The sequence below is a fragment of the Erythrolamprus reginae genome, chromosome 1 (assembly GCF_031021105.1).
Source record: "Erythrolamprus reginae isolate rEryReg1 chromosome 1, rEryReg1.hap1, whole genome shotgun sequence".
Lineage (NCBI taxonomy): Eukaryota > Metazoa > Chordata > Lepidosauria > Squamata > Dipsadidae > Erythrolamprus > Erythrolamprus reginae.
Genome location: NC_091950.1, coordinates 69790981 through 69818152, shown reverse-complemented (window position 1 = coordinate 69818152; position 27172 = coordinate 69790981). Strand labels below are relative to the sequence as shown.

Below are 27172 nucleotides of genomic sequence, written 5' to 3'. Positions count from 1 at the left end.
GAAATGTAGATCATTTGTGTGGGACAGCTTTTAGTGTTTGGTATCAGAAGGCAAGTATCAGAAGGGAAGTCCAAAGAGATGTACAGTGGTACCTCTACTTAAGAACTTTTCTAGATAAGAACTGGGTGTTCAAGATTTTTTTGCCTCTTCTTAAGAACCATTTTCTACTTAAGAACCCGAGCCTGGAAAAAATTCCTGGGAAATTTAAGAGCGGCACAAAGGCTCGGCCAGTTTCCTGCCGTTCCCCCTGGGTTTCTCTCTCTGGCGCAGTGTATGGGAGGCACGTGCTCCTCCTCGCCGCCTCAGTCCCTCTTTTTTTTTAAGCCTTAAAGTTTTGGATTTTTTTTATTCCCCTCACCTCACCTGCTTCCTTCGGCAGCGACTGTCCTCCTCCTCCTCTTCCTCTTCCTCTTCCCACCCAAATTCCGAGCTTTTATTTCTTTCCTAATGGGTTTGCACGCATTATTTGCTTTTACATGGATTCCTATGGGAAAAATTGCTTCTACTTACAAACTTTTCTACTTAAGAATCTGGTCACGGAACGAATTAAGTTCTTAAGTAGAGGTACCACTGTATTACGATCCAGGTCACCTAGGCAGAGGCAGGCTTCAATAGAATCCTTTATTGCTCTATTAATTCCACAAGAATTGGTTCCACAACCTCTGTTAAGGCTCTGCCCCATACCATCCTGAAGGCAGACAATCCTAGAAACAAAAGCCAGCAAGCAAAAAAACAATTCTCAAAGCCAGAGAGGAAGTCCAAACAGAAGGTGCAAGCTCATTGGGCAAGGTCAGGGATGAGATTGAAAGGTTTTAGCAACCAGTTCTCTGCCCAGTTGCTGGGTGGGCGTGGTGATGGTGGGCGTGGCCTATTAGGTTTTGTGCGCTATGGGGGGGAGGTTTTGCCCTCCCCAGACTCCGAAGGCTTTCTTCAAGCCTCTGGGAGGGTGGAAAACGGCTTCCCCCAGGCTCTGGCGGCGTTCCGCAGACTGGAAATGGGCATGTTTCTGGACTTCCAGGTAGGCTGTTTTTCGCCCTCCCAGAGCCTCTGCATTTTTATTTTATTTATTTTATTTATTTATTTTGTCTAATACACAATACATATTGAAGAGACTAGACATGAGGTATTATATATAAAGAAAAGATATAAAAGTAGAGAAGATATATGAAAGGAAGAAAAGATATATGATATATGAGATAAGGAGAGACAATTGGACAGGGGACGAAAGGCAGGCTAGTGCACTTATGTATGCCCCTTACTGACCTCTTAGGAACCTGAAGAGGTCAATCATGGATAGTCTAAGGGGAAAATGTTGGGGGTTAGGGGTTGACACTACTGAGTCCGGTAATGAGTTCCATGCTTCGACAACTCGATTGCTAAAGTCATATTTTTTACAGTCAAGCTTGGAGTGATTAATATTAAGTTTGAATTTGTTGCGTGCTCTTGTGTTGTTGTGGTTGAAGCTGAAGTAGTCATTGACAGGCAGGATGTTGCAGCATATGATTTTGTGGGCAATACTTAGATCGTGTTTTAGGCATCGTAGTTCTAAGCTTTCAAGACCAAGGATTGATAGTCTGCTTACATAGGGTATTCTGTTTCGAGTGGAGGAGTGAAGGGCTCTTCTGGTGAAGTATCTTTGGACATTTTCTAGGGTGTTGATGTCCGAGATGTGGTCTGGGTTCCAGACAGATGAACTGTATTCAAGGATTAGTCTGGCAAACGTTTTGTAGGCTCTGGTGCATGTACCCTGGTGCATGTACCCTGCACTTACCAGGCATCCAAAATGGGCTGCGTGGAACTCCTGGAAGGGGTGGGTGGGGCCAGCCAGCCCTTGCAACTACCGTTTCAGCGAACCAGATGAAAAATTAGCATCCAGTTCGCCTGAACCAGTCCGAACCAGCTGAACAAGTTTGGACAAGGTTCATAGTCAAAGTCCACAGGACAAAGCCACAAAGTAAGTCTACCAGGCAAAGGCATAAGGCAAAGCAAAGCCAGACACACAAGTCAAGGCTAAGTTTTTCCAAAGCTATGTCAAAGCAAACAATTGTTCCCAACAAAGATAATCTCCCTTAGCTTTTGCTTAAGTCAACCCATGTCATATGTTCCAGGGCAACCTTCTCACCAGTAGCTTGGCAGACCTCCTTTGAGCTTGTCTCTCCTCTCCTCTCTGTGCTCTCAGATGGAGTGGGGGAGCCAGCTGTTCCTCATCACAGGGGATCTGCTGTCTCTCAACAATCATTGCCTGTCTGCAGCTCTCCATCTAGTTGAGCAATGCCTGAGAGCCTGGCCAGCATTGTCCTCAGCCACTGGCCTCTCCAAACATTGTAAGGGAGATATGCCACCCCCTGTTTGACAGTCCCAGTTCCAACTCCTCTTCCTCTTCCTCCTAAAAACTGGAATACGATGGGGCCATAACAGCACTGTTTACTCTACTCTGACACCTTTCTTCTGGTCTCCAAAACCAGAGGCAACCTCATTTTGCACTGCAATTCCCCCCCCCCTCACATCCATGTCAACCAAAGACAAAAGGAATAGGGAAAATTTAAGGAAATTTAAAAGGATTCTGAAAGAATAACATACTTTGCAAGAGAGTGGACAGACCAGGAAGTGAGAATTCCTGACACTCAAATTGCAGCTGCAAAATTAAATTAATTTATTCATTTATTAGTCTAATTTCTATGCTGCCCAACTCCCCAACTCTTCCTAGCAATTTCTTTTTTCCCTAACAAAGTCAGGAAAATTATTCAATGCAGATGATGCTTTATGATCATATGGGCACGGAGCTGTGCATATACAACATAAATATGTTTGAAATTCCCAAATTTTATTTAAAATATTATCACAATCAAATTAAAAAATTAGAGCTATCAGAGTCTGCCCAGATTCTTTGGGATATGATAAACAAATAAGCATAATTGTAATAATTCCATTTTATAATTTTGATGGATTAAAAATACATTAATTTAAATTGACTGATGGAAATTAAACGAGTCAAAATTCTGGCAGGGAAAACAGTTTTTCCCTACACAGCCTCACTCCATGTTTCTTAACTTAGAAGTAAAATTTAAATCCAGTGCTGGTTAGTTTTTAGTAAGTATGCTTAGGAATGAAAATGGCACATTTGGCACTGTAATACTTTAAAATTCATATTAAAAGGAATAGATATGAACTAACGCTGCCAGGTAAGTGGGATATATGCAATATTATTGCAGACCATCTTGTCTATTTCAAGAATTGTCAGTCTGATATTTTTTCCAACACTGTCCTAAGTCTAAATACAGATTGGGGAAAGTGGTAGAACAGTGTTACAAAATCTATCTGTTAATATATTTTAAAGTATTTGCTATAAATAAATAATTCTATATTTTCCAATTATAGCATACTACAGTGATAAACTAAAAGTTTGTCATAAACTTCCCTTTGCACCCCCTTGCATTAAAAACATTAATATTAGAGAATTTCGTGTCTATTTGGAAGCAAATGCTATCTAAGATTTTATCATCTGGGTTATGACCTTCGAAAAATAAATTAACGCGTTTATAGCATCTCATAGATTTAAACTTCCCATTCCACAAATGGGAAAAGAAGTATATGATATAGTTAAATTGTGTAATGGAAAATGAGACTTTGAATGTTTTATCTAAGATACCAACCTATTAAACTGACCGCTTTCTTAGTATGTACTTTCTAAGTACTAGATGCTTTTTTATTTTTCAATTTGTGAGTCGGGGAAGGTTTCTTCAGTTAATTTTTCTATTACAGTATTTCTATCCTGTAATGTCAAGAGTATAAAATGTTGGTTTCTATTTTGGGTGCGAAAACAAATCTATGCATAGACAAACACACATACATAGCCATATTTTTTGGAGTATAAGATGCACTCCCCCACCCCAAAGTGGGTGCAAATGTCTGTGTGTATTACACTCCAAATATTTTGATGGGAGGGAAGGAAGTTGGTGAGGCACCAATCAGCTGTTCCAGAACGGGCCACGGCGGTGGGCAATAGTCGCGGCAAACAGGCCATGTGAATACTGGATGGATGCTGTGAGACTTTGGCAGATTTCCTACCCACTTGTTTTCCTTCCCAAAAGTGTATCTCATAGTCTGGAGCATCTTATAGTTCGAAAAATATGGTACATAAATCCATGACTAATATATTATATTCATGCTATGCATCTCAGTTCTCTTTTAGCATAAATCCATTGATAATTTCCTACCTTTTAACATCTCTTGCTCTTTCCTCTTCTCATTTGTTCAATGAACAAGACCAGAAATGTGAACCTTACATATAGTTTGCTTTATAGGTGTCATATCATTGAAAACATAATTGTCTTTAATTTTCTTCTGGGCAACTTTAGAAAGGATGTTTTTATTGACCATATCTCTTGCATCAGGCAAAAAGCCTTGACTTCTCTCAGGCTTTTTTTATTAGAAATTAATTGTATGCTTTAGCATTTTAGTTTTGCATCCCTACTATCTACCCTTGTATTTACAGGTTGTATATTAGTTCATTTTAAACTTTAAATGTTATTGTACAGTATGTAAGCCTCTGTCCTGGAGGGTGATACAGTATATCAGATCTGTGTAATCTGTTCTGAAGGATGATATACCAAATCTAAAAACAATTAAACTATTTAAATAAAATTCTACATACAGTACACAACACTGTATGAAATTTTTGCTGCTCTTCATATGCCGGTGGGCAACAATGACATAGATCTTGGCCCTAGGTCTGTTCAGAATGGAAGAGGTTTGCATTTGGAAGTAAAATGACATATCTGAGATATAATTTTCTTAGTGGAATGAATTAAATTGAGGCAGGAACTTGTTATACAAGTTTCCCATTCTATCTGAACCTGTTATTTTGCTTGGTTTCTTGCTTCATTTATATTTAAATACCATTGATTAGTAATTAATCATAAGGGTAAAAAGCAGACATATGATTAAAACAACTGATACAGATCTATGAAAATAAAGTAGGTTGCAAACAATTATTTATTGCCAAATGCAAAACATTCCCTTCCATACAAGCAAAGCTAGCAGTGGAATTTGTTATATAGTACAGTATATAGCTATAGAGCTATACTGTATATAGAAGTGGTATATTGTATCTTGAAAAAACAAATATCCTCAGCCTATATTTCAAAGCCAGAATGTTTACTTGCTGGACATACTGTTTCACAATCCACCACATTGTTGTTGGCTTTAACTATTTGTTCCCTGGTCCTTTCTATTAAAAGTTTACTCCTTCACTCCAGATTTTATGTCAAAACAACGTGATTGTGTAAGCAGAGCATTAAAGACAACGGTGCATTTAAATATGTCATCTTACCTCATAAGAAGAGCTTATGTCTTCCAACTCTTCAGATTTAAATAAGAAACATGATCTGATCTAAAGACATGTTTACATTTTCTGTAATAATTGGTCAAAAGATTTTCACTGTGCTATAGCATAAATATTCTTATATTTTTATTAAACTTCAAAGATGTTACAATTAACATTTTTAAAAAAATATTATTTTACATACTATCTATATATACACACATACAGTATATATAGTGTATGTATGTATGTGTATGCATGCATGTATATGCATATATATTTATATATATACACCTACATATATACACATATATACATACACATACATACATAAACTGCTTAGAAAAATAAAAATAAATAAAAAAGGGAACACTCAAAGAACACATCCTAGATCTGAATGAATGAAATATTCTCACTGAATACTTTGTTTTGTACAAAGTTGAAGGTGCTGACATGTGAAATTGATTGTCAATCAGTGTTGCTTCCTAAGTGGACAGTTTGATTTCATAGAAGTTTGATTTAATTGGAGTTATATTGTGTTGTTTAAGAGTTCCCTTAATTTTTTTGAGCTGTGTGTGTGTATATACTGTATATAAATATAGAAACATAGAAACATAGAAGTCTGACGGCAGAAAAAGACCCCATGGTCCATCTAGTCTGCCCTTATACTATTTTCTGTATTTTATCTTAGGATGGATATATGTTTATCCCAGGCATGTTTAAATTCAGTTACTGTGGATTTATCTACCACGTCTGCTGGAAGTTTGTTCCAAGGATCTACTACTCTTTCAGTAAAATAATATTTTCTCATGTTGCTTTTGATCTTTCCCCCAACTAACCTCAGATTGTGTCCCCTTGTTCTTGTGTTCACTTTCCTATTAAAAACACTTCCCTCCTGGACCTTATTTAACCCTTTAATATATTTAAATGTTTCGATCATGTCCCCCCTTTTCCTTCTGTCCTCCAGACTATACAGATTGAGTTCATTAAGTCTTTCCTGATACGCTTTATACTTAAGACCTTCCACCATTCTTGTAGCCCGTCTTTGGACCCGTTCAATTTTGTCAATATCTTTTTGTAGGTGAGGTCTCCAGAACTGAACACAGTATTCCAAATGTGGTCTCACCAGCATTCTATATAGCGGGATCATAATCTCCCTCTTCCTGCTTGTTATACCTCTAGCTATGCAGCCAAGCATCCTACTTGCTTTCCCTACTGCCTGACTGCACTGTTCACCCATTTTGAGACTGTCAGAAATCACTACGCCTAAATCCTTTTCTTTTGAAGTATTTGCTAACACAGAACTGCCAATACAATAGTCAGATTGAGGATTCCTTTTCCCCAAGTGCATTATTTTACATTTGGAAACATTAAACTGCAGTTTCCATTGCTTTGACCATTTATCTAGTAAAGCTAAATCATTTACCATATTGCCGACGCCTCCAGGAATATCAACCCTATTGCACACTTTAGAGTCATCGGCAAATAGGCAAACCTTCCCTACCAGACCTTCCCCTATGTCACTCACAAACATATTAAAAAGAATAGGACCCAGAACAGACCCTTGTGGCACACCGCTTGTAACCTGACTCTGCTCAGAATACTCACCATTCACAACAACCCTCTGGTGTCTATGCTTCAGCCAGCTGCAAATCCATTGAACTATCCAGGGATTAAGTCCAATCTTCACTAATTTATCTATCAGCTCTTTATGTGGAACCGTATCAAAGGCTTTGCTGAAGTCCAGGTAGGCAATATCCACGGCACCACCTTCATCCAACACCTTTGTGACATAGTCAAAGAAATCAATGAGATTAGTCTGACATGATTTGCCTTCAGTAAAGCCATGCTGATTTGGGTCCAATAATTTATTGTTTTTTAGGTGCTGATTTATCCTCTTTTTCAGTAGAGTCTCCATCATTTTAACGACAACTGATGTCAAGATAACTGGCCTGTAGTTACCAGCTTCTTCTCTACTGCCCTTCTTGTGGATAGGCACAACACTTGCCATTCTCCAATCCTCAGGAACATCTCCTGTTAACAAGGATTGGTTAAACAAATCAGTCAGGGGGGTAGCAATGACAGATCTGAGTTCTTTAAGAACTCTGGGGTGGATGCCATCTGGACCCATTGCCTTATTTATCTTTAATCGTTCAAGTTCTTCTAAGACATCGGCTTCTAAGATCACTGGAGCTGAATCCGTACAGTTGGAGGCAATGCTATATCCCTCTATAGTATTATTTTGTAAGGTGTCTTTTGAGAAAACTGAACAGAAGTAGCTATTGAAATGGTCAGCGATCTCCTTATTCCCATTAATGCATGTATTTTTCCCGGTACTAAGCTTCGTGATGCCGCAGTTTTTCTTCTTCTTATCACTAATATATCTGAAGAAGGTTTTATCCCCCTTCTTTAGAGATTTGGCAATTTCTTCCTCTTTTGAGGCTTTAGCAGCATATATTATCTGTTTCGCCTCCTTCTGTCTCATTTTATACACCTCCCTATCAGCTATACTTCCAGACTCTTTATACCTCCTATAGGCAGCCTTTTTTTCATTGACTATAGTCCTTACATCATTGCTAAACCATAGCGGTTTCTTCTTCCTTTTACCTTTAGTTATTTGTCTTACATACAGTCCAGTGGCTTTTAAGATGGCCTTTTTAAATACAGTCCACTGGGTGCTCGCTCCTGCCATTTTATCCCTCCTCTTTAATTCATTATCTAAATATTCCCCCATTGCATTAAAATTTGTTTTTCTGAAATCCAATACTTTGGTTGCATTATAGGATTGCTCACAATGAGTTTTTACATCAAACCACAAACATAGATGGTCACTGCAACCTAAATTTTCTCCCACCTTGACATCTGAAACCCAATTCCCATTCGTAAAAACTAAATCTAGAATAGTCTCCCCTCTAGTTGGTGTCTTAACCAGCTGTGCCAGAGCTGCTCCTGTAAAGGCCTCTACTATATTCTTACTTCTGCATGTAAGGGCACTGGGGATATTCCAGTCAACATCAGGCATGTTGAAATCACCCATAACCACAATATCTCCCTTTACTGCCATTTGGGTAATTTCATCCACCATCTTGTTGTCATATTCCTCAGATTGCCCTGGAGGCCTATAGATCACCCCAATTCTAATGACAGAACCGTCTTTATTTTGCATGCAAATCCAGAGGGTCTCTAGATCTTGACATGTATTTTGAATTAGTGTTGTTTTTAGAGTTTCTTTAACATAAATGGCTACTCCACCTCCCCTTCTCTCTATTCTATCCTTCCTATACAGTGTATATCCTGGTATGGATATTTCCCATTCGCCAAATATATTCGCCATCCCTGCTCTATAGCATTGTTTTGAGGATAGAAGTTGAAAGAGTTTCTATCTAGAATGCGAGGGGTCAGTAGATATTTTCAGAGATCATCTATCTATCTATCTATCTATCTATCTATCTATCTATCTATCTATCTATCTGTCATATCACACGCACACACACATCATGTATGTATGTATGTACATACAGTATGTATATGTATAAGTATTAGATTGAGCCAGGATGCTGAATTTGAAAATTAAGGGAAACTAAGATAGATCTGAATTCTGAATTCAAGGGGGAGAGGATATAACTGGTTGTAAGGGGAAATTCTATTGGCTGATTGTGTTTTTGAATTCAGGGAGGAGGGGACTAGACTGGGAAGTTTAACAGAGTGAGAAAAAACATTTTAAGCTGCACTTCCAGAACACAGAGGAGGAGGATAGATAACTAGTGGCCCAACCAAAATCAGCAAAGTTTGGTAGCGATAGGGGTTCATTTTCTTGCTAAGTACCTGTATTTCAATACATTGTTAAGATGATTGGCTTGGTGCAGTGTAACACTTGTTTGGCTGTTGTGTTCCGTAGTACCTTGTGGAACTTGGGGTACTGCCCTCTTTGCATTAGGACATCTAGGTTAGAGGGCGTGATCTCTAGATTGCAGTCCTTAGTTTGTAGCTTGCAGTCAGAAGTGGAAAGATTGTCCCAGCCACGTGCTGTAATGCAGCCATGTGTGCAGCCTCCACTTCCACAGTGCCCCCCGAGGAGGAGGGCTGTTTGGACAACTGTTGGTTCAGGAAGATTGCGTGCAGTTGAGCAAAAACATAACAATTTTGGTCTCTCTGTATCCAATTCCTATAATGTTCTTGCGGATTTAAATAGTAGGGATGTTGTAGATATTAGCAAGGCCCCTCAGGCGGAGAATGAGGGGATGTTCAAAGGAGAAGTTGTTGTAAATGAGGAGCATAGTGTCACCAAACCAAGTCCAGTTAGTAGAAATAAAGAGAGGACACATGTTCTTGTGGGTGACTCGATTGTCAGAGGTGTTGATTTGGGACAGAGGAAGGATGTGGTGAAGGTGATGAGGTGTCTTCCAGGAGCCACTGCCCACAGGGACAGGAGGCGGATTACAAACATTGTCAAGGCTGTGAGTAAAGGGAATAAAGTTGATGTGGTGGTGCATCTTGGCACAAACGATTTGTCCCAGAGAAATGTTAATGTAGTAAAAAGAGATTTTCAATGTCTAAGTGTGGAGCTGGGTAAAATAACTGATTCAGTGACTTTCTCAGAGGTGTTACCGGTTTGTGGCCAGGAGGGTAAAACAAGTTGTATCAGAGAGTTTAATGTGTGGTTAAGGCAGTGGTGTAAAGCTGAAGGTTTTGGTTATGTAAGTCATGATGTCAGTAGGTGGTCTAATAGGGAGTTGTTTAAGAGGGATGGTTTGCATCCATCATACAGAGGTACCCAGGTGCTCGGTGAGGAATTCAGAACTTTTTTGGACAGGCATTTAAACTAGGTAAAGGGGACAGAGATGTACCAGATGTGGAGGATTTCTGTCCCCGACCAATGAGGATAAATCAGTTTCTGGAAGCTTATGAAAAGGGAGCTGTAAATAAAATAGATGTAGTTGTTGATGATAAGGGGCAAACTAATAATGAAAATAATGTTCTTCGGGTAATGTACACGAATGCTCGAAGCTTGAGCAACAAGCTCTGTGAGTTAATGGCCATAATATCTAGAGATAATTTGGATCTGGTTGCCATAACCGAGACATGGTTTAAGGATTCTAATGAATGGGAAATATCCATACCAGGATATACACTGTATAGGAAGGATAGAATAGAGAGAAGGGGAGGTGGAGTAGCCATTTATGTTAAAGAAAGTCTAAAAACAATACTAATTCAAAATACATGTAAAGATCTGGAGACCCTCTGGATTTGCATACAAAATATACAATTCTGAGTTCTGTCATTAGAATTGGGGTGATCTATAGGCCTCCAGGGCAATCTGAGGAACATGACAACAAGATGATGGATGAAATTACCCAAATGGCAGTAAAGGGAGATATTGTGGTTATGGGTGATTTCAACATGCCTGATGTTGACTGGAATATCCCCAGTGCCCTTACATGCAAAAGTAAGAATATAGTAGAGGCCTTTACAGGAGCAGCTCTGGCACAGCTAGTTAAGACACCAACTAGAGGGGAGAATATTCTAGATTTAGTTTTTACAAATGGGAATTGGGTTTCAGAGGTCAAGGTGGGAGAAAATTTAGGTTGCAGTGACCATCTATGTTTGTGGTTTGATGTAAAAACTGATTGTGAGCAATCCTATACTGCAACCAAAGTATTGGATTTCAGAAAAACAAATTTTAATGCAATGGGGGAATATTTAAATAATGAATTAAAGGGGAGGAATAAATTGGCAGGAGCGAGCACCCAGTGGACTGTATTAAAAAAGGCCATCTTAAAAGCCACAAGACTTTATGTAAAGCAAGTAACTAAAGGTAAAAGGAAGAAGAAACCGCTATGGTTTAGCAATGATGTAAGGGCTATAGTCAATGAAAAAAAGGCTGCCTATAGGAGGTATAAAGAGTCTGGAAGTATAGCTGATAGAGAGGTGTATAAAATGAGACAGAAGGAGGCGAAACAGATAATATATGCTGCTAAAGCCTCAAAAGAGGAAGAAATAGCAAAATCTGTAAAGAAGGGGGATAAAACCTTCTTCAGATATATTAGTGATAGGAAGAAGAAAAACTGCAGCATCACAAAGCTTAGTACCGGGAATAATACATGCATTGATGGGAATAAGGAGATCGCTGACCATTTCAATAGCTACTTCTGTTCAGTTTTCTCAAAAGACACCTTACAAAATAATACTATAGAGGGATATAGCATTGCTTCCAGCTGTACGGATTCAGCTCCAGTGATCTTAGAAGCCGATGTCTTAGAAGAACTTGAAAGATTAAAGATAAATAAGGCAATGGGTCCAGATGGCATCCACCCCAGAGTTCTTAAAGAACTCAGATCTGTCATTGCTACCCCCCTGACTGATTTGTTTAACCAATCCCTGTTAACAGGAGATGTCCCTGAGGATTGGAGAATGGCCAGTGTTGTGCCTATCCACAAGAAGGGCAGTAGAGAAGAAGCTGGTAACTACAGGCCAGTTAGCTTGACATCAGTTGTAGTTAAAATGATGGAGACTCTACTCAAAAAGAGGATAAATCAGCATCTAAAAAACAATAACTTATTGGACCCAAATCAGCATGGCTTTACTGAAGGCAAATCGTGTCAGACTAATCTCATTGAGTTCTTTGACTATGTCACAAAGGTGTTGGATCAAGGTGGTGCCGTGGATATTGCCTATCTGGACTTCAGCAAAGCCTTTGATACGGTTCCACATAAAGAGCTGATAGATAAATTAGTGAAGATTGGACTTAATCCCTGGATAGTTCAGTGGATTTCAAGCTGGCTGAAGCATAGACATCAGAGAGTTATTGTTAATGGCGAGTATTCTGAGCAGAGACAGGTTACAAGCGGTGTGCCACAAGGGTCTGTTCTGGGTCCTATTCTTTTTAATATGTTTGTGAGTGACATAGGGGAAGGTTTGGTAGGGAAGGTTTGCCTATTTGCCGATGACTCTAAAGTGTGCAATAGGGTTGATATTCCTGGAGGGGTCTGTAATATGGTAAATGATTCAGCGTTACTAGATAAATGGTCAAAGCAATGGAAACTGCAGTTTAATGTTTCCAAATGTAAAATAATGCACTTGGGGAAAAGGAATCCTCAATCTGAGTATTGCATTGGCAGTTCTGTGTTAGCAAAAACTTCAGAAGAGAAGGATTTAGGGGTAGTGATTTCTGACAGTCTCAAAATGGGTGAGCAGTGTGGTCGGGCGGTAGGAAAGGCAAGTAGGATGCTTGGCTGCATAGCTAGAGGTTTAACAAGAGGGAAGAGGGAGATTGTGATCCCCTTATATAGAGCGCTGGTGAGACCATATTTGGAGTACTGTGTTCAGTTCTGGAGACCTCACCTACAAAAAGATATTGACAAAATTGAACGGGCCCCAAGACGGGCTACAAGAATGGTGGAAGGTCTTAAGTATGAAATGTATCAGGAAAGACTTAATGAACTCAATCTGTATAGTCTGGAAGACAGAAGGAAAAGGGGGGACATGATCGAAACATTTAAATATGTTAAAGGGTTAAATAGGGTTCAGGAGGGAAGTGTTTTTAATAGGAAAGTGAACACAAGAACAAGGGGACACAATCTGAAGTTAGTTGGGGGAAAGATCAAAGGCAACATGAGAAAATATTATTTTACTGAAAGAGTAGTAGATCCTTGGAACAAACTTCCAGCAGACGTGGTTGGTAAATCCACAGTAACCGAATTTAAACATGCCTGGGATAAACATATATCCATTGTAAGATAAAATACAGGAAATAGTATAAGGGCAGACTAGATGAACCATGAGGTCTTTTTCTGCTGTCAGTCTTCTATGTTTCTATGTTTCTATGATCTATTTCAGCCTTATTTTGGCCTCATCCATCCATCCGTCTGTCTGTCTGTCTGTCTATCTATCAATCATCTAGAGAGAGAGAGAGAGAGAGAGAGAGGAGAGAGAGAGAGAGAGAGAGAGAGAGAGAGAGAGACATTGTCCTATTGCTCTCCTATATCTCCTACACCTTTCTTTTATTCCTATATCTCTTCTTCTATTCTTTCATTGATATGTTCTATTACTATATCTTCTTTTCTATTATTTCTTAGATACATTTTATTATGAGTATCTCCTCTATAACCTTCATCATGTATTCTACTATGTGTATATAGATATACAGTATACCCACTAAAACCCTCATTGTGTATTGGACAAAATAAATAAATAAATAAATAAAAATAAATAAACAGAGAGAGAGAGTAGTTCGTCCTTCTTAGAAGTAAGAAGTCCTTCTGGCTCAGTGTGGCACTTCACCCTCTCCTCCGTACTCCTTCTTTGCGGGGTAATTATTTGTTGACGAGTAGGGGATTGCTTTGGATCTGCTGGTCTTCTCCTCTTTGAGCAGACATGGTTTCTTCCGCTTCCCCTCCCCGGCGCTGCCCGTGGTACCTCCCGCTAGGCGTCCAAGACAGGAAGAGGCGGGCGCTCTCGGGGCTCCGTTGGTAGAATTCGCAGCTGATGCAGTAAGATGGCAGCGTCTTTTAATGTCGCCGTGGCTGGGGGCAGTCCGGAGGGCGCTGTCGCCGGGACTTTCGGGCTGGGTTGGAGGGACTGCGTTCAGCACTACTATGGGTTGGCCTTGAGAAGTGCTCGGAGCGTGAGTGTGTCTGTGTGGGGGGGCGGTAGAGGGGGGGGGGCGATTGTGATACAATGTGGAAACGAGGATGACCGGTCCTTGGCCGAAGCTTAATCTGCCGGGCTCCCCGGGGTTCGGTGCAACTTCTATCAGGCGCTTCGTTCCTAAGACCAAAGACAACACGCAGAGATAAACGTGGCTTTGCGCTGCGGCTTTCAACATCGCGCGGCCCCAGTTCCTCATAGAAGACGGTGGCTCTGCAAGGATAAGGAATATTTTCCCCATTGTTTTGCTGATGATGATCCTGGTTTCTGTGATAAAAGACCAGGTTCAAAACGAAGCCTCCAAAAGCTAGTAGCAAAAAAAATGCCCCCGGTATCTTAAATCTGCTCTTTTAATAGTTGCATGAAGCAGTCATTCCGATGAAACTTGTGCATCATCACTAAGCTTGGTGGTTATGAATTGTAGGTCAAAGGCATGCTTAACAGATTAACAGAGTTGGAAAGGACCTTGTAGGTCATCTAGTCCAACCCCCTGCCCAAGCAGGAGACCCTTACACCTGCCTCTGCCTAGGATCGAACTCACCACCTCCCTTGTTCTTGCTAGAAAAAATAGAAAAGTTTGGCCTCTTTGCAGGTCTGTAGAATAGCTCCTGTCTTGTTTATTTATATATATTATCAAACGCCCAATAATTTACCGAGGCTGGTGGCTTTGGAAAAATTAATGATGGGAACAGAAGTCCAGTGTATCTTGGAGAACATCAGGTTAGGCAGTGCTGGGCATGGCTTATAACTGAAACAGGTGTTATAAATCAGACCTTTGCACAAGTGTTGGTGATGATGAAACTTGGTTGTTTGAGCTCTGTTGAGAATAGATAAGGAGGTCCAAGTTCAAGGCAGGGTTATTTGAGATACTATTTTCTGACCAGCCAGAGCAATTGGGCAGAGTGGTGATCATGCTTCAGATCCCTTTATTGCAGTGGTTCTCAACCTTTCTAACACCTCAACCCCTTAATATAGTTCCTCTTGTTGTGACCCCCAACCATAAGTCTACTGCAAATTCTCCCAACAGAGCTTTACGTTGATTGGCAGGAAGGTCAGAGGGACACCCCCACTGTAAACACCTGATTGATTGGATTGCAAAAATATGTTCCAAGGCGCCATAATAGAAGCTTTAGTTCCTAACACAATGGGAAATTTGTCTTTTCCCACGGTCTTAGGCAACCCCTGTGAAACCATCATTTGACCCCCAAAGCTGTCCCAATCCCCAGGTTGAGAACCACTACCTTAGTGGAAACAATATCATGTAGGCACTGTGTTTTTTCTGTTGCAGTAGATGCCCTTTGGAATGGCATCCTCCGTTTCTATAGCATTCTGGAGATTGTTAAAGCAGTGCTCTTTGGCTTGGGTTGGCATGGATACCAAACTTTTGCTAGTTTTAGCTGCTCTGGGGTATGTTTAGCTGTTACATTCTTCCAGATTAACTTTTTAAAAATTGTAAACCATCCAGAATCTTTTGGGAGTTGGTCTGTTTCCAAGTCTCCAAATTGAATAAAGATTTGTCTTTCAGCGTACTGTAGTGTTGAGGTCACATGAGGTGGGGATTATAATTTGCTTGGCATAAAGTCTACTGCAGGAATTATTGTTTTTTTTAAAAAATATTTTTTAAATTGGTTTATTTACTAAATTAACAACAAACAAAAAATACTTAAAAGAAAACGTGCCCAACATCAATAAAAAACCCACCACCGTTTAGGGGGTTATATTATTTACAATAAGTTTCAATTTCTTCCTTAGCTCCGGTTTACATTTACATATAAAAAGTGATTGGAATTTATTTTTCACATTGTCGTCATAAATTCTACTTAAGATATAATTTTTCACCTTATTCCATTGTGCCATCAGCTTCTCCAATTTATTTTCATCAAAGTTATTTAATCTTATTTCCATAATTTCGAAGTGGATGTGGTCCACCATGTACCAGTACCAATTCTGGATTGTCCATTTATTGCTATCTTTCCACCCTAATACCACAATCTTTTGGGAGTTGGTCTGTTTCCAAGTCTCCAAATTGAATAAAGATTTGTCTTTCAGCGTACTGGAGTGTTGAGGTCACGTGAGGTGGGGATTATAATTTGCTTGGCATAAAGTCTACTGCAGGAATTATTGTGTAACTAATAAAGACATTAATTTGCCGTACCTGTAAAATCAGGATTTCTACATGTGTTTTCTGATTATGTAAATATATAACAAGAAAACCCACACCTGTCACTTTTGTTGATAACCTGTGGCAGGATCTGAATGGAGACATAGTGCTGGTACTGTTCCTACTGGATTTGTTAATAGAGTTCAGTACCATTAATTGCTGTATCTTTCTGAAGTGCTTGCTATGGAGAAACTCTTTTGAAATGTTTCTACTCCTTTTGAGGAGGCATTTCAAGTTGGGGTGGAGGAAGAAGAAAGAGTTGAGGCCACCCTCCTTCTTTAAAAAAAGAAAAGAAAATCTTTTAAAAAGTCTGTTGGGGGACAATCATCTCAGTTTTGATTAAGGTCTCATCAAGTTTACCATCACCCAGGCCCAAGCAGGAGATGGATGGAAATACTGACCAAGTGTTCAGAAACTGAAGGCTAAAGTTGAAACTTAGCAAGATGGATTTGCTGTTTGTGTAGAAATCTTCTGGCTCCAGATTAGTTATATCTATCATTACATATGGACTGACCATGTGAAGGAACAGGTGCGCACTTTGGAAGTTTTTCTGATCTCATAATACCTGCTATATCAGCAGGTAGATGCTGTAGCCAGAACAGCCTTTCCCCAGTTTCAGCTACTGTACTGAAGTAAATTGTGAGTTATGATTACAGTGGTACAACAATGTTATTTGACAGCCCTATGAGCAATGAGACCCCCGATGTAATATATTCTGATTAGAGCCTGAACTCCACCTATTGATTCAGATTCAGAATCCTTGGGTTCAGGCTTCTAGCAGAATTTTCTTTAGCATGTTTTATTATTCAGCAGTTTTGCCCTTAGCAAATTTATAATGCTAACTTTCATAGCTATACAGTGGTACCTCTACTGAAGAACACCTCTGCTTAAGAACTTTTCTAGATAAGAGCCAGGCGTTCAAGATTTTTTTGCCTCTTCTTAAGAACCATTTTCTACTTCAGAACCCGAGCCCAGAAAAATTTCCTGCCATTCATCCTTTAATCCCGGCAATCTCGGGTTTTTCTGGGCTGCCAGAGGAGCCTTTCAGTGTCACTTAAGGAGGCTTTAGCAGTCCAGAGCGAACAAAGCATTTTCCTTTCTCTGGGCGCTTGGAGAGGGAATAAACCTCTGCCAGCACCCATAGAAAAGAAACACTCCCTTTGCTCTGGGCAGCCAAGGAGTCAACACAGCGAAGGAAATGCGCTGGCTACAAAGTGAGTGAACGAGAGGAGAGGGGAGCCCTTCAGCATAGGAAGGAAGAGGCGGCAGTTAGCAGAAGCAGCAGCCAGTGTATGGGAAGCAGCCTCGCTCTGGTGTATGGGAGGCGCATGCTCCTCCTCACTGCCTCAGAGACCCTCTTTTTTTTTTAAGCCTTAAAGTTTGGGTTTTTTTATTCCCCTCACCTCACCTTCTTCCTTCGGCAGCAAGTCTCCTCCTCCTCTTCTTCCCCCTTCTCCTCCCACCCCTATTCCGAGCTTTTATTTCTTTCCTAATGGGTTTTCACGCATTATTTGCTTTTATATTGATTCCTATGGGAAAAATTGCTTCTACTTAAGAACGTTTCTAGTTAAGAACCTGGTCATGGAATGAATTAGTTCTTAAGTAGAGGTACCGCTGTATTTCTTATTTTGTTTGTAACATTTTCTGAGCATCATTTGTGACAAAAGGTAAAAGTGGGCTAACAGCATAATCTGTTAGTTTATTTACTTGTTGTTCTGAGTTGCTGTATACCATATATATTTTGCATGCTTATCTTTAGGCTCCTAACAGATTTATATCGGAGTAAAGAAATATTAGATCATGTCAAATTTTACTTACTTTACTATATGATTGTTATTTGAGATATTGTTTCTGAAGTCATTTATATTTATTTGCCAGCATATATTCAACAAATTTGAAATACTGTGTTTCTGATAATACTGTAGTCACTTCCAGAAAATAAAGAAAAGTAAACACTGTCAACTCAATTAATAAATAGTACTTGGTATTTATTTGTGCAATTGCCCTGGTTAATGTAATATAACCATTCCCTTTTATGTTTATTATGCATTTTAGTTGGAAAACATTTTATGAAATGCAGTAATTATGAATTAATATGATCAAAATATGTCAATTGTGTTAACAATTGTTTTGTCAGGCTTTAACTTTGTTTTCCTTCTTTAAAGGTTGTCTCATCACTCCCTGAAAATATGAAACCTGGTCCAGATCTCTTTGGTTTTTCTTGGGAAATTGTTATGGTTGCCATTTTTACTGTTTTACTGTTCGTATGCAGGATGTATAAATCTGTAAGTATGCAGTGTGGCATTAAATTGGAATTCTGTAAAATCATTCCGCTGAGCATCTAGCTAGAGCAGATTTTTAATACCATGTTCCTATTCATGCTTATTTGCCAGTAGGTGAATTTAGGGGTAGTTAAGTGTAAGACTATATAGAATCAGGAGGATGATCCTGTCTTCAATCAGAATATGTATTGGAAATATTAAAAAAAAAATTAAACTCAATAACTTTTGAGAATTATTAGCAGATATTATTTTCTTTGACTAAACTTCCTTTTAATTGGAATATTTAACACAGCATAATTTGACATTTTCAAATCTAATTTTGTGATTTATAATTACCGTATATAAGAGCAGCACCTTGCAAAATGTAAATTATAATAAAGTTTATAAATTCTTTCTCCTTCTTGCTTAAACCAGCTTTTTATAAAATCTCTTGTCTTGTGAAATGATGATTATGCAGCCTTTCCTTCCTTGTCCTATTGAAATATTTTGGTAAACATCCCATGGTAACCTAAAGCATTACACAAAATTTACTTTTTGCTTATACATTTTATAAAATAATATAACTAATAAGTTATGGGAAAACTTTGCAACATTTCTGAATTTCCTCCATTTGGGAAATGCTTGTAATTTTAAGCCAACTTCTTTTGATTTGTTTATTTGATTTCTATAACTGCCCACCTCAACATGAAAATATCATAACATTTTAAAAATTAAGACAATTAGGCCAGAAATCGCTCAAACTATTTGGAACTGGGCCATGGAAGTGGCGGCTAAGTATGTGTGCGCATTCCCACTTGCACCAGTAGTGTGTAAATGCATGTGTGCCTGCTGCTTGTGCAAAAGGATCTGTGTGCACGCCCACTACTCATGCAGATTAATCCCTTCTCTTTCCCCTCCATGTCAGTCTGCAAAGTCAGAAAGGTTGGGAAACTCTGAATTAGACAATACAAAATAAATATAACATCTGGCCCGGGCACATAATCAAGTCTTCATGGCCTGGCAAAAAAACATGGAAACCACCACCTCCATATAAAAGAGGGGATTGTACACTAGACAAAAGCTACCTAGATTAGTTGCATCAATCTAGAGCTTAGATCTTTTCAAGAGAAGACACACCACTGCCTCCTTAAGAGCCAAAGGAATCATTCACTCATTCAAAGAATTATTAGTCACCACCCATTCCCAGACCCAATCACCTGTCCCCTCCCAGGCCGTCTTAACCAATCAGGAGGGACGCTGATCTGAGGTGGCTGAACCAGCAGCCACAAGAGACCTGTCCACTTCTTCAGATGCAGCAGGACCAAACTCCTCTCAAATACCCTTGCAATACTTCATTCTTGTGGCCCCTACTTGCACTGCCTGAAAGTTCAACATAGAGTGAATGCAAGAAACCTTATCTGCTAAGTACACAGCTTATTTCTCACAGCAACCCTGCAAACAAGTCCCAGTATTGTTCCCTTCAGGGAAGGACTTTGTTACACAAAACTTGGCAACTATCTGCAGATGCAATAGGGACAAAGAAACAATCACGTTTCCCATCTTTTATCACACAAGGTAGGTTCTAATAGTGGCTAAAGCCCATGTTTGATAATCTTCAGTCCCCATCATTTGCCAGCAGTACTCTAAGCATTTCTTAGCCCACTTCCTTACCTCCATATACTATCAGGAGTGGTCGGACCTTGGGATCAGAGGCTGCTCAGGCATAGTCCAAGATAAGACAATGGCCACTCTCCTATTCTACTTGGGAGCAAAATAGGAAAATTGTATGTTTTCTTCTCGGATAAGTCTATCTAACTTCACTTAAGGAATTTACTTTCCTTCACTAAAGGAATTTGCTTAAGACTGTGCTTAAGACTAAGGTTAAAATTTTTAGCTAATTGGGTGAATGTGAGTAGCTTTAATCTTGTTTTATTTCAGCCAGTGTCTTATGATTAAAGAAAACACATTCTAGGAAAAAAACATAATATTCCACCCATTTTAGATTTCTTATCTAATTAGTCTGAGGTTTATGTTATGCTTACTACAAGACCAGAAATCTACTTTATTTCTTCTTATATTGCCCTAATCCTAAAACTTAAATTGAAAATTGTTTTTTAATCTCATCCGATATTGTGACAACTGCTGTATTTGTTCTTTTCTTTTTTTGCAGGTTAAAAGTAGACTTTATTTAGGTAAGTTAATTTATTTCCTATGGGCTAAGCCTTGCAGATTGTGTTGGAGCTATTTTCTTTTCAAAGATTATAATACTCAGTTCTTCCTTTTTTAATTAGAAAGAGAGAAGCAGCTTGCCAATAAGATTGCTGAACTAATTGAAGAGCGATGTAAATTAATGGATAAACTCAGTCTTCACAAAAAAGAGGTAATTTCAATTACCTCACAGTTCAAATGTGAGCAAATAGGTATGGAAGGATAGGCAATCTATGGGCTTCGCTATCAGAATTTGTGAACAAAATGGTCAAGTATGATGATGCAAATGATATCTTTGTTTTTCTAAAATAAGGATTAAGTTGAAAACAGGACAGGATGGTTTTTGGCCTGGGCCTCTTGGTGGTAGAGAGATTTAAGTATCAGAATTGGAATAGTTTGCTTATTCCCATTTTTTCCTCAAGTCCAGAGAAGAATTTAAAAAGAGCCCTAATGAATCTGTCACTCTTTTTGGTAACATCACTGTAAGGTCTCCTGCTCTAGTCATAGCAGTAATTTTTTAATGTCCAATTTAGTAGAGAAGTTGCTATCTCCGTGAATGGGATAACAAGGTATCCATATATTCCCATATACAGTGATCCCTCGATTTTCGTGGGTTCAAACTTCGCGAAAGAGCTATACCAGGGTTTTTCAAAAAATATTAATTAAAAAATACTCCACGTTTTTTTTTCTATACCACGGTTTTTCCCACCCGATGACGTCATACGTCATCACCAAGAGTCACTTCTCTCTCTCTTTCTCTCTCTTTCCTGTCATTCTCTGCTTCAATCATTTTCTCATTTCTCTTTTTACTCCCCTTTTTTCTATCATTTTTCTCTCTCTCTACCTTCCACTCTCCCGCCCTCTTGCTCTCTCTATCGCTCTTTCTCCCTCTCTCTCTCCCTCTCTCCTTTCTATCTCGCTCTGTCTGTTGCTCTCTCTCTGTGAGAACACCTGTCCCGCCTCTCCTGCAGCCCCCTCGCTGACAGCTGGGACGAAAGCGCTCTCAGCTAAGGGACTGCGAAAGGGGTGATGCGGGCATTCTCAAAGTGCTCAGAGCGGCGAGCGGCCGAATGAGGAGGACGAGAAGCCGTAGCCGCCAGGGCTGCTGCAGGAGGACCCGTGCCCCAAGAAAGCTGGTGAGAGGGGCGAATCGGACAGGCGGGGGGTAGCAGCGAGGGGGCCGGAGGCACTGGGAGGGGCGGGGGCGGCTGACATTCAAAACAATCTTTGCCGGCCTCCTCACTTTCGTCGCTCCCCGCCCACAACTTCAAGCCCGGCTCCTTGCGCAGCCTTGGAAAAGGGTGCGTGGGGGTAGTTTTTGGCTGTCCATAGCCAAAAATTGTGTTTTTACTTCTGCATCTCTACTTTGCGGAAATTCGACTTTCGCGGGCAGTCTGAGAACACAACCCCCGCGAAAATCGAGGGACACTGTACTCTTTTTTAAAGTGAGGATTATTTCATCTTATTTTAGTGAGGCTTCTTCCTTGTTATTATGGTTAAGCTCCAATATGTATGTATTGGGAGTGACGATTTCTTAAACACAGGAAATCAAACCTTGAGAAATCTTGAAATAGGGAAGGATGATGAACTTACACCATCCATCCCTAGCAAATGTCTTAACTTTCTCTAAATAAACGTGCAGTAATTTCAATTAATGCTAAATCTAGATGTGCTAGATTTGAACATCCCTTCTAACAAAGCACAAGAATTTCAGCCTTCTCAATTCATGGTGCTCACATTTATCCCAATTATTGTGGTTTGGGATTACATTTAATTAATATATTTTTATTCTGTGTTCATTACTGAATAGTTTCACTGTCAAACCTTTTGGGAAACAGTATGATTTGACTTGTTTATTTTAGGTCAGTTCTTAGGTCAGTATGATTTAACTTGCTTACTTTAGGTTGGTTCCATTGTATTAGCAAACCATTTCTAAGCTATGGCAAAGATGCTAGATATCCATAGAGATTAACTTTTGACATAATAAAATGAAGTACTTTATTTTTTTTTCTTTTTCTTTTCCTTTCTTTTTCCTTTTTCTAGTAATTAATGTTTCCCTCCTTTTTTTCTTTTACATAACCTCATAAGCAGGATAGCTAGGACAGCAGTAAGAATGCTGTTTAGTAGATATATTCTTTAGTAGCAAAAACGCTGAAATGGAGAACAATATGCTTGTAGACAAATATATAATGTGTAAGAATGTTTAATTCTTTCACAGCACAGTGATTACTCTGCCAAAAGGAATGAATTAATTAACATTAATCAGATGTTTTTTGCTGACCTCCAGAACCTAAGTCTTAATGAATAGAAAATGTTAAGTCTCTTGTTATTTTGTCGTGCATTTGACAGGGCAAGGAATATAAAGAATTTTAGAGAGACTTTCACTCGGATTTTATCACTATAATTTCTAATTGCATCTTGTATATAATAATATCCATTTTAATCGCTGAAATCTGATGCATTTCTGACTAATTAAATCAGATATTTTCCTGTACACAATACATCAGAAAGACACATAAAATAAGGTATAATATGGGAGGAGCAGTGTTCCTGAAGATATAAAAATAGTTAAATCTTTTATTTGAAATTTGGTTTTCTTACTACAATATTTTCCTAACATGTCATTCTGGAAAGGAAACCATGGGTTACAAATTTAACAAAGTTATGAATATGTACAATGTCATACAGTGGTACCTCTACTTAAGAACTTAATTCGTTCTGTGAGCAGGTTCTTAAGTAGAAACGTTTGTAAGTAGAAGCAATTTTTCCCATAGGAATCAGTGTAAAAGCAAATAATGCGTGCAAACCCATTAGGAAAGAAATAAAAGCTCAGAATTTGGGTGGGAGGAGGATGAGGAAGAAGAGGAGGAGGACTCGCGCTGAAAGAAGGGGAGGGGAGGGGAATCAAAAAAATCCAAAACTTTAAGACATTAAAAAAAAAAAAGAGGGACTGAGGCGGGGAGGAGGAGCATGCGCCTCCCATATACCCGGAGCGAGGCTGCCTCCCATACACTGTGCCAGAGAGAGAAACCCAGGTGGGCAAGAGGGGGGAACCTCCCGCTCCTTTGACCGAAAGGCGGCTATTGCTGCTACATGCTTCCTCTTCCTTCCCGTGCTGAAGGGCTCCCCTCTCCTCTCGCTCGCTTGCTTTGTAGCTGGCTCCTTTCCTTCACTGTGGTGACTCCTCGGTTTGGTTAAAGCCAAGTTGATCCGTCCGGGGCGAAGCGCCCCCCTTTTGCCTTTCCGCGCCCAGACGCTCCGGGAGGAAACCTCGTGCCAGATGTATGGGAGGCAATGCGAGGAGGTCACCACAGCGAAGTGATTTATTCCCTCTCCAAGCACCCAGAGAAAGGAAAATGCTACGTTAGCTCTAGGCTGCCCTGAGCGAAGGGAGCATTTCTTTTCTCTGGGCGCTGGCAGAGGTTTATTCCCTCTCCAAGCACCCAGAGAAACTAAAATGCTTTGTTCGCTCAGGACTGCCAAAGCCTCGTTAAGCGCCACCGAAAGGCTCCTCTGGCAGCCCAGGAAAGCCAGAGATGGCCGGGATTAAAGGGGGAATGGCAGGAAACTGGACGGGCCTCCATGCTGCTCTCTCTGAGTCTTCGGAGAGGGGTGGCATACAAATAGAAACATAGAAACATAGAAGTCTGGCGGCAGAAAAAGACCTCCTGGTCCATCTAGTCTGCCCTTATACTATTTTCTGTATTTTATCTTAGGATGGATATGTGTTTATCCCAGGCATGTTTAAATTCAGTTACTGTGGATTAATCTACCACGTCTGCTGGAAGTTTGTTCCAAGGATCTACTACTCTTTCAGTAAAATAATATTTTCTCATGTTGCTTTTGATCTTTCCCCCAACTAACTTCAGATTGTGTCCCCTTGTTCTTGTGTTCACTTTCCTATTAAAAACACTTCCCTCCTGGACCTTATTTAACCCTTTAATATATTTAAATGTTTCGATCATGTCCCCCCTTTTCCTTCTGTCCTCCAGACTATACAGATTGAGTTCATTAAGTCTTTCCTGATACGTTTTATGCTTAAGACCTTCCATCATTCTGGGAAATTTTTCCGGGCTCGGGTTCTTAAGTAGAAAATGGTTCTTAAGAAGAGGCAAAAAAAATCTTGAAAAACCGGTTCTTACCTGTTCTGTCTGGGTTCCCCCAGACCTTAACACCAACTGGAAAAAACAGCCAGACACTCTGGTAGAAGCCAAAAGTATTTTATAGCTGGAAAAAATAAACACAGAGGAAAACCTGTTCTTCCCAACAGACAGGCTATAATACGTTACAGCAGAGTCCTGATGTCCAGACAATACAGCAAGCTTCTTGCTGGCACACACCCCCAAGGTTTCAATAGTCAAAGGCACAAACCAGGATTCCAAGACGCCAAAGTTCACAGCCAGGTCCCAAGACTCTCAAAGATAAAACTCCACAAGCCAGGAAGGGTGGGTCTGCCTTTTAGCCTTTCCAAAGAGCACCACACCCAAACCCAGCTGTTGCCTCTTTAATGCTGAAAGTACTTAGCCAATTGATTCCTTCTCTGAGTAGCTCTTCTCTGTGGCAGATCAATTATGGCTTGTGCATTTTCCTCTAAGGAATCCAGGCTGCTTGCTGGGGAGAGCTCCCTCTGGTGGAACTCTGGCTGTCCTCCCTCTTCTTCAGCCTGGGATTCCTCCTCCTCGTCTGCCTGCACCTCCTGTTCCTCAGCCTCTCCCTCTGAGCTGGAAACCGACAGAAGATCAGCCGTTCCCTGAGGGGCCTCAGACGGAACCACAACATTACCTAGAAAAGTTCTTAAGTAGAGGCGTTCTTAGGTAGAGGTATCACTGTACAGTATAAGTAGCTTGGGAATAATTAATTTTGAAATAATAAACATTTTAGACCAGTTTTTCTGAGAATTTATTAGAAATTTGGAGAGGGGCGGCATATAAACCCAACAAACAAACAAACAAACTGATAGTTTTTTGCTACATAATTTTTTATTTGTGCAATCTCAGATTGCTGTTGAATCAGTCTGTGAATTTTAAATTTTTATTAAAAAAATATTTTGAACCATTGGAATAAAATGAAAAGTGCTTCTCTTATTTCCTTCTTTGTTTCAAATTTAACATGCTGTTTTTGTTCTAGTATGCAGAGATAGAAAATACTCTGAAAGATGGCAGCTTTCTACAGGAGTCATCCATTGCATCAAATATTAAGGTAAAATTGGAAGAAAGAGAACTACTTGTGGGGTATTCTGGTTTCTGGTTGAAATGTAACTATTTATTTATTTATTTATTCATTCATTCTCATTCGTTCATTCAGTTTTTATGCCGCCCTTCTCCTTAGACTCAGGGCAGCTTACAACATGTTAGCAATAGCACTTTTTTTAATTAATAGAGCCAGCATATTGCCTCCACAATCGGGGTCCTCATTTTACCCACCTCGGAAGGATGGAAGGCTGAGTCAACTATGCAGATTTATTCATAGATCCCTTAGTATTTGTTTGTGCTTACAACCAATTAGTTGTAGTATTTCAATCCCGCATAGTACAGTTAATGATAGTTTAGAACACAAATATTTGCTTAATATCATGATCATTATTAAACGCCTCTTGCTGAGCAGCATAATCAAGTTGAGTTTTTCTTATGTAAAGGTAGAATCTAGAACAGTGATGGTGAACCTATAGCACGCATGCCACAGGCGGCACGTGGAGCCAATATCTGAGGGCATGTGAGGCATTGCCGTATGTTCTCTCTCTCTTGCTATCTCTCTTTCTCTCCCCCCTCTTTCTCTCTCTCTCTCTTTCTCACTTTCTCTCTATCTTGCTCTGTCTGTTGCTCTCACTCTCTCTCATTCTCTCTCCGTTCTTCTCACAGCGGAGGCCAGCGAAGGTGATTTTCAGCTGATCTTCGGCCTTCTTTTTGTCCATTTTCGCTCTCCCCAGGCTTCAGGAAAGCCTTCTGAAGCCTGAAGATGGCAAAAAATAGCCCAACCAACCAACCAACCAACCAACCAACCAACCAACCGGAAGCTCACTTCTAAACTTCCGGTTGGCCTGTTTGACTGTTTTTTGTTCTCCCCAGGCTTCAGGAGGCTTTCCTAAACTCTGGGGAGAGCGAAAAATAACCCAACGGGCCTACCAGAAATCCGGAACCTTCAGTGAGACCTGTGCACACATGCAGGGAGCACAGTGCAGGCGGGTTGTGTGTGTGTGCATATGCAGGAGGAGTGCCTTGAATTATGGGTGTGGGCATATGCGTGCACACTATCACGCAAGTGCACACCCTTTTGCCACCAAGGCCAAAAAAGGTTTGCCATCACTGATCTAGAATGTTGAAAGTTATAGTATTTCTAGCAAATAAGACTGAGGGGGGAAAAATTGAGCCATTTCGAAATAATAAATGAGGGAGCTTAAGCCGTAATGTAAAATGTTCAGGAAATGGATTGTTAATATTCTCTAATATTAAAAGTCTAATTTACTGTAGGTTCCTGAAATAGAATTAGACTATAAATTTAAAAAGTTTGTATATGACTCTTGAGCCAACTTAGAGAATTTGACTAGATCAGTGATGGTAAACCTATGGCATGGTT

The 27172-nt window shown here is 39.8% G+C and overlaps 1 protein-coding gene across 6 annotated transcripts in view; it reads left to right on the top strand.

Moving 5' to 3' along the window:
• The window catches only part of MIA2 (MIA SH3 domain ER export factor 2), a 74954-nt gene that overhangs the window by 20632 nt on the left and 27150 nt on the right, over positions 1-27172 (top strand). For all 6 annotated transcript variants that reach the window (XM_070754977.1, XM_070754963.1, XM_070754952.1 and 3 more), the window contains 4 exons: positions 18296-18415; positions 20562-20583; positions 20683-20771; positions 25727-25798. In XM_070754977.1, coding sequence (XP_070611078.1) covers positions 18296-18415; positions 20562-20583; positions 20683-20771; positions 25727-25798 — 303 coding nt within the window. The remainder of the gene's footprint in view (positions 1-18295; positions 18416-20561; positions 20584-20682; positions 20772-25726; positions 25799-27172) is intronic.